This window comes from Primulina tabacum, chromosome 16, assembly GCF_025594145.1.
Source record: "Primulina tabacum isolate GXHZ01 chromosome 16, ASM2559414v2, whole genome shotgun sequence".
NCBI classification, from domain to species: domain Eukaryota; kingdom Viridiplantae; phylum Streptophyta; class Magnoliopsida; order Lamiales; family Gesneriaceae; genus Primulina; species Primulina tabacum.
The window spans coordinates 36,527,118-36,535,572 of record NC_134565.1 but is presented as its reverse complement, the minus strand read 5'-3'; the positions used below and the strand labels follow the sequence as shown (position 1 = coordinate 36,535,572).

Here is an 8,455-nt window from a genome sequence, read left to right as displayed (position 1 = left end):
AGAAGTCCTGGGAGACTAGCTAGTCGCTGCTCTGTATCCGCCGTGGGTAATAAATGATGTTTGTCCGGGTCAGAACATGACTATATATGTGACAAATAGTTTACATTGAATTCCAAGAGTATTGTCATTTTCCTTATCTTGTTTGGTTCAGGAACAGTTTTTTACCCTTCTTTAGTTTATCTAGGAGCGAATTACGTATTTCTTGCTAGCTATAAGTTAGCTTATTTCCTCTTTTGATATTGTAAATCATCATAGCTCGATCTTAGTCGTTTTCGTTTTCACTCATAATATAAATGTAACCAAAACTTATACAGAGTCCGAAGATAAAGTGCGAGAGGGTTTGGCCAAGAGGTCAGATCCAACAGAGGCCGTTCATGTTAATACGAGGGTAAACCGACTTTTATCCTCATGAGTCATGAAGAATACATCTTGTTAAAAATATGGTTGTCTGTACAAAGAAAAATTTCAAGTATTTTGAGCTAAAACTCCAGTTGATTCTTACACCTTTGTATAAAATAAAAAGCATATCAGAACTACTATCTGCACTATAACCAACAAGACATACTCATCTATGCACATGGAAGGGATTGCTAAATTGAAAAGAACTAAAAATCAACTCCCGATCTATGCTCATTTCAAATTCTAAAGAACCAAAAAAATCAATCAAGAAAATGGAATCAAAGATACAGAAAATTTGATTCTGTATGTTTCATCCCTTCAAGCGCTCTTTCTTCCTCTTCTGGAAAAACTACACATGGCGCAAACCCGAATATCGTAAATCACAGTCACATTAGGAAGACACCTAAGATTCATCTTCACCACCGTCTCCCTGTTTGGATTATGCGGATTGCTCCCCTCCCCTCCGTTACTCTGTTTTCATCCCATGTATTCAAGATTTTGAAAACTGGAATGTACAAAAAGATCCGTGTAATTTATATCTCAATATCCCTGTCATTTACAGCTACGCCATTTTGCAGTGTTTCACACTTCACAGAATATGCAGAACGATTTTGAGTAGAATGCAGCTCATTCAAGAACACATTTTTCATGGAGTAACAATAATTTTCCAAATAATGGGATTGAAATATATAAGATCCAAAAAACAGTCATGGTTAGGAAGATGTTACTCTGCAAATGAGAGAGATGCAGGCTCAGAGTATTAAAAGTCATCTTTTAGTATTGTATTCAACTTTTCTCAACTCTTATAGCTGGTGAGATATTTCCTGAATTAGATTCAATCCATCCTTTCCATTATGAAGCAAGTCAGACACGTGCTTGAGGAAATTTTGGTCAGTCTCAAGTGCATCCAACCTCTGGTGAAGTTCTGCAATTTCCTTCTCAAAAGCGGAAGGACCATTTTCTAACAGTGTCTCTCTTTTCCCTGAAACAAAATTATTTTCCCTGTCATGATCTGGGTTCCCATTTGAAGGATACACATTCTTTTGCTCAAATGAACCATTATCTTCATTTTCTTGACTTATTGACATCTCTCCGGTACGATGAATATTCTCAACCTTGTTTTTCATCTTTTCGTCATTCTGAGCTTGATGGATCTTCTTCTCCAACTTCTTCAAACATTGCAAGATGTAGAGTTTTTCATCCACAAATTTCGAGGCTGGACCATCCATGGCTGGGTTACAGGTTCCATTGGTTTTTTTAATATTATAAGATCTCGAAACACTAGAAGTGCCGGGATTATTTTCTTTATCGTCTCCTAATGATTCATCACCAAAGTTGTTTCTGTAGAACTCTAACTCCGCTTCCAAGTCCTGCAATTCCTTCTCCTTTTCAGCAATAACATCATTGGCTCTTTCCAGTGCCTCCACATCATACTCTGCTTGTTCCTCCATCATTCTTAAGTATTGCAATGCCTCCATGTGAAGCGACGCTTTCTCCTCCTGTAGTCTCGTAATCATGGCCATGGTTTCATTTGCTGCAACTGCAGCAGCGTTTCTTTCTTCCTCTAACTCCTTGTATAAAGAATCCATGTAGACTTTATCCTGCTCAACCTGTTCTTTTAGTCGATCAAGCATGCTTTTACCTTCAATATCGGCATGACCAGTTCCCTCCATATATTCGTATAGGCTGGTCTCATTTGCCTGATAAGAGTAATCCTCGGGTTTTCTAAATTCAATGTGTTCATTATGAGCTCTAGGACTGTTATCTTTCGGAGACAAGCCTGCATCAGATGTAGAATCTTGTGGCAGGGAATTTGTATCTTCTTCTTCGTTTTTAGCAGAGTCACAAGCTTTGATTGGCTCAACTGGTAGTAAGCTTGACAATTCTCTGTTTTCCATTATCTGCGTAGAAGCATCTGTCATATTCTTTTTATTTGACTCTGATGAATGAGCATCTTCTGAAGAAATTCCAGCAACGGCTTCTATATGATTCACCGTAGATGTATTTCCTTTTTCCCTTCTTCCCTTGTCATTTAGTTCTGCAAATTCAAATTCAGCTTGTTAAATCAATCACAAATGCTATAACGATCATGTTTGTTATCTCTCGACTCCTTTCTTGCACAGATAGATGATATGTATGCTTGTAAAATACGTTAAGATTGAGAGCTTACGCTTCTTGAGAAATGACGAGGTATTATAAGTCTCTTCAGGCAAATCTAAAGAACCTTTCCCAACACCAAGTGGTTGGGAACTGTGGTCTAATGAAGCTAGCTCCGGTGTCACAAATGTGCTTGGTTTATTATAAGCTTCTGCCCAGTTGAGCTCTCTAAGACCGTGCTCTATGAACGTATCTACTGATAAAGAAATGAAAATCTTATCATCACTCAAATCAAGCAGATTTGGTAGATCAAGAACCGAAGGTTTCACTTTCTCATCCTGTGTTATAGGTGGACCTTTTAAGCTAGACTGAACATTATAGTCTGGTTTACTTTCAATTTTACAGCGACAGCTCGCATTTCCTTCTTCATCATTCTCCGAGCATAGGACCTCGGACTCGGAATCAGAGGAGATTTTCAGCTTCGTATAACCCACATGAGACAGTGTATCAACACTATTTCCTAAAGCAGAACGGTGTGCCATCGGCCCTGAGAATCTCTCTCTCAACCTCTTCAAGCTATCCCTACGACTAAAACGACTCCGGCCTGCCACACGAGGCAAAGGAGGCTTCAGATTGGCTTTAGAAGCCCCAAGACTAACTGGAGAAAGCCCGAGTAATCTTTCAGCATTAGATTTAGCTCTCCATATCTTGTTGCAGCAAGAACACGTCCTACGCCCCAAAGAACCAAATCGTATATTCTTATTCAGCATTAAGTTTTGGAGAATGGATCGTTCTACATCAACCCACAGCTTACCAACTAACAACCTATATGATCCAGAATTCGATTTATGCTGCATAATAATTGGCATAAAACATTCTTCACACATCCCATTAACATCGGCAAGATTATTGTGTATAGAACAAGGCACTAGAGATGACATCTCTTCTCTGTGGCTTCTGCATAATAAACTCCAATAGTTTTCTGGTTTCTTTTTCCCGGAAACAAGATCGAGCCTCGAGCATAATGGGCAAGGAGTTTTGATCTCACAGTATTGAGCAAATTTTGTGAGCAAATACGAAAACGCCGCGTCCACAAATAGCAAAAATATCAAAAACCATTCACAAGCTGCGGATGACAATAGAGTCATGAATCCAGGGGATTTCCCCTTTTTCACAGATAGAAACTCAGCAGCCATTAATTGCAAGAGTATGATCCCCAACATTCACATAAATCAAATCCCAAATTACTTCTCACTCTTCCTTAACTTAGAAAATATTAGAGACCCTTCCACAGGAAACCATCAAACATTGACAGCAATCTGTGGCATTAAAAACAAAGCAGCAATCAGAAAGCAAAAAAATCAATTAGATGCAAACCATAAAAACTTTTGGTATCAGGCCAAATCAAGAAAATTGCAACCCATTCGTCCAAAAGGCATAAGAATCAAAGAACACTCAAACCCATGATTCATACATTCACAAAAAGATTCACGATCCCGATTTCAATCAAAAAGAAAAAGAACCCTCAATTTTGATCGACCCATCATGTAAAAACCCATTTATTGAATCAAACAAACATCAACAAAAACGCACATTGCAAACGTGAATAATAACGATAATCTGAATCACGAGATGCGTAGATACCAGTGTTTGTTGATGCAAGAGTGATGAAGGGAAAAGAGAGAAGCATGAAAAGGAGATGAAAATGGGTATGATTACTAATTTTAATAATCTTCCATGAAAATGATTATGCAATCATTAATTATGCAAGAAAATGATTTTTTTAAAAGGGAAAATCGTAATCCCGGAAATAACTGACCGGTGAAACCAACCGAATTTCAGATTTCGCAGGCTCTGACCTTGTACAGCAAATAATCCTTGTATACGTCATCCCATGCTTCCACAGTGTTCATTTCAGTTAAAATTTTATTCACTTATAAAATATAAAAATTAAGATATTATCTCTGCAAATCATGTATAAAATATAATTACATTATATTTATAAAAATAATAATAAAAAACTGTAACAAACATTTCGATCTATTATGTAGATCCTTAGCTAGTAAAATGTGGACCATGCACATTATTTAATACCCATTAATTGGTCATATTTTTGATAAATTCTAAAACTTTATAATAACAATTAATAGTGACATCCAAGTGATTGTCATCATAAGCATACGACTATCAGTTTACCAAAATAATAATAATAAATGGATTTTGGTTAATATATATTGTTAAAAGCTAAATTTAATCCGTGAAGAGTAAGTCTTTTAACAGCCTCACGAATATTTATTTATGAGATGATTTAACTATATTCATATTTTGCAATAAAAACTAATATTTTTGTATAAAATTTAATATTTTTTCATTTGTGACTCTAACAAAATCGACCCATAAACTATCTCACATGAATTTTTATATTGAAATATTATACTACATATTATTTAATTAATTTGGTATTAATAAAATCATGAACACGTTGATTAGATGTGGGAGTACATGTGATCATGATTTGGAAAGGGTCGATGTCCCCCATAAGTGTAATTATTGCTTCACATATTTGATTTTATATATATATATATATATATATATATATATTTTGCTAAGCAAGTTTTTAGTCTCATGATGTATCCTACTCGAGTTTTGAATTTTAAAAAAAATATTATATTCTTGTAACTCGAAATCATTCAAGTCTAAGCTCGAAGTTTTTTTCAAGCATCAATCAAGTATGTAGCTAGATATTTATTAAATTGTACTGAATTTTAAAATATAAAGAAACATTGATCGAATTCGAATTAGTTAAGTACTAGAATTCGAATAAAAATATGATATTTAGACTTGGTGAATTTTTTTAATTTTGAAAAATAATCTTACCTAATGTATTTCAAATTTTCAATGTTCGTAAAAGTTGATCAAATCTAAATAACTAAATATAAGTATTAAAAAAAACACTAGCTTGATTGGATAAAGCAATCAATTATTTGGGCTCAAAAAGGTGGCCCATTAGTATTATCAAAGGCAATTTTGTCAACGGTTGGGCTGATATGGTAACAATATCTTATGGAGCTTTTCTCATCTTCAAACAGAGCTTTGCGATCAATAGCCCAACAACATTTGAACCATTTCTTGCACTACCGACGAGCTTAGCCCACCACTTCTAAAGATAGGGGCATGGTTGCTGATTCTGCTGGGCGTCTCGTGATTTTATTACAGGAAATTTATCAAAACCCATGAGCCGATCACCAAGAAACTTTACTGTGCGTGATGTTCACTGTTTGAATCCCATTTCTTGTATTCAAAACTGATTTGCATTCGGTGTTGTCTTAATTTTCAAGCTCGTGGGGCACCAGGGGTTTTGCTGTTCTTGGTGCGAAAGGATCCCATTTACGAAGTCCGAAGATTGAAGGGATTAAATACGTTATTAAAGGGATGCCCACCCAATTTGACTCTGTCCAAATCTTGTTTCCAAAACGAGCGTGTGCTTTATATAATGAATTTATTGGGAAACGATAATATTTGTACTTGTTTTTGTTTCTTGTTCCTCTTAATTTAGAGTTAATTTTGTTTTTGTTAGAAATAGTAAAAAAATACTAACATTTTTTCAATAACAAAATATATGATCCATGTTATGTTATTATTATTGTTAAAGGAAATTAAAACAAATAGTGGATAAACCAACACATTTTGTTGGGGATGGAATTGATTAGCCATTATTGTGTGGAGGGGGCGGCTGATATTGGGTTTTTTTAAAAAATTAATTTAAAAATACAAAAAATATTTCAAAAATAATTCAGAATAAAATAATTTTATAAAATTACTCTAATCCGTGTTTCGTAACTACGGATTAGAGTGAGGTGGAGTATTAAGCACGGATACTCCACGTGGACGAGCATCCGTGCTTACAAAGCACAGATTCTCCACGTGGATGAGCATCATTGCTTACAAAGCGTGGATGTTCCACCTCACACAGTATATTATTATTATTATTATTATTATTATTATTATTATTATTATAATTTTTAATAATTAATTTAATTTATATGAAAAATATAAATATTTATAATATATTATTAAATATTTTGTATTATTTGGTAGAGTGATTGAAAAATTAGAGATATGAGAGTGATACTCACGGGAAATTTAGGGTCCGATCCACGCAAGCGTCACTAATCCAGACACGGGCTCCAAAATTACCCTGGGCCTGAAATCACAAATAAGACCGTTAGGAGGGGGCCAGGAGGGTATCCTGGCGTAGCCCCTCCGACGCTCAAGTCAGAGACTGAGGATATATGGGGGAGCAGCTAAGGGCGATGCTGAAAATAATATAGTGAATGACATATCGTACGCTCAAACCTGGTATTTATAGGAGAATACCTGGGCTTGTCATGGGCCCTTCACCTGTGGGCTACCTGTGGGCCTTAGATATGGGCCGGGGGTTTGGGCCAGATCTTGATGGGCTCATCCATGGGGTATCACCAGTCTCCCCCTCCCGAGTCGAACTGAATCGTAGGTTCAAAGTTCGATTAATGGTGTTGTCCTTGGTTCATCTGCGATGAGGATGTATCGTACCAGAAAAAATTAATTTCGTTTGCCGTTAACGAACGATGTTCACCGCTGCAAAAATTACGGGGATCGACCTGCCCGGTCAGGTCGCGGGGATCGACCTGCCCGGTCAGGTCGTGGGGGTGTGGGGGCAACGCCCCCATAATTTTTTCAGAAATAAGCACTCGCAAGGGTGAGGCCTTGCGTTTTTCCTGCCGTTCTCCAGTCTCCCAAGATTAGGAAACAAATCAAATCGCAATCTTAATCTGGAGGGAAATATATCAAATCAAAACACAATCTCCTCCTAAATGGTAAGGTATGGGCTGAGCTCCCCTATAAATAGAGGCCACCTTCTCATTTCATTCTTACTTCTCTCACAAAAATTTCCGCTGAAATTCATTCACCAACTCCTCCCTGCCCACGCTTTACCTGCGCGTTAACCCTAGCGCCGCCCCACCACCACTCCACCGTCACTTTAGTCCGCCGCCCCGGCCACCACTGTGCGCCGTCCCACTCTCGCTCGAGCCATCGCACGCCTCGTCTTAGCCAGCGCGCGCCTCGCCCGAGCCCTGCAGCGCGCCTCGCCCGAGCCCAAGCCTCCCCTCGTCGAGCCTGCCGAGCGCCCCTGCACGAGCGCACGCCCTCACCCCTACACGCTCCACGCTCGCCGCTCGCCCCTGCCAGCTCCAAGCTCGCCCTAGCCCGAGCATCCAGCTCGCCCTCGCCCGAACGCACAAGTGCACGCTCCCCACATCGTAAGCTCGCCGCCGAGACGCTCTCCCAGGGCGCACACTCGCTCGCCGAGCCGCTCGCCTCTGCGCGCATACTCGCCCAGCAACACGCTCGCCCGGTGCGCTCCTCGCCCCGCACGAGTGCACGCTCGCCCCCTGCCGCTGCGTGCTAGCCCAGCGCGCACACTCGCCCGTCGAGCCGCACGCCCCCGCGCGCCTACTCGTCCAGCAGCACGCTCGCCCGGTGCGCTCGCCGCCCCGCACGAGTGCACGCTCGCCCGAGCGCCTCGCCCCTTCCGCGCACATACCCTGCTACGAGCTCGCCCGGCCACACGCTCGCCCCTGCCACGAGCTCGTCCCGCCGTGCCACACTCGCTCGAGCGCCAAGCGTCCCACGCTCGCCCAGTATCCGAGCACCAGCTCGCCCCTCGCCCTTGCACGCCAGCCCTCACGTGCCTTAACGCACCTTACTCGGCCATTCTTGGGATTTTATTGCTTTGAGTATTTTCCCCTGCCTCATCCGGGTCAGTTCTCTCCTCTTCCTGTTTGATTATCCTTAGCACTTATGTCTTCTTCCGATTCCGATTCCGAGTCTAGTTCTTTGGGTGGTACTGAGGGGTTTAGCGAGTCTAGCGAGTCCAGCAGGTCTAGCAGGTCCAGCGAGTCTAGCCAGAGTAAGATTT

At 40.1% G+C, this 8,455-nt stretch overlaps 1 protein-coding gene across 5 annotated transcripts; it reads right to left on the bottom strand.

The window, feature by feature from the left end:
- Positions 1-491: 491 nt before the first annotated feature.
- LOC142529231 (putative myosin-binding protein 4) lies at positions 492-4,368 on the bottom strand. Of its 5 annotated transcripts, none has more exons than XR_012815858.1 (4): positions 4,141-4,286; positions 2,570-3,815; positions 1,128-2,437; positions 492-904 (listed from the first exon to the last, which is right to left on the bottom strand). XR_012815858.1 is itself a non-coding variant. In XM_075634702.1 (3 exons), exons 2-3 carry the CDS (start codon positions 3,717-3,719, stop codon positions 1,203-1,205), a joined length of 2,385 nt encoding a protein of 794 aa, XP_075490817.1. In that variant the 5' UTR covers positions 3,720-3,815; positions 4,316-4,368; the 3' UTR covers positions 492-1,202. The 5 variants fall into 5 exon arrangements, 3 of the variants coding, with proteins under 3 accessions (XP_075490817.1, XP_075490815.1, XP_075490816.1); XR_012815859.1 differs by having other exon boundaries at positions 492-855; XM_075634702.1 differs by lacking the exon at positions 4,141-4,286 and adding an exon at positions 4,316-4,368 and having other exon boundaries at positions 492-2,437.
- Between the last annotated feature and the right edge of the window lie 4,087 nt (positions 4,369-8,455).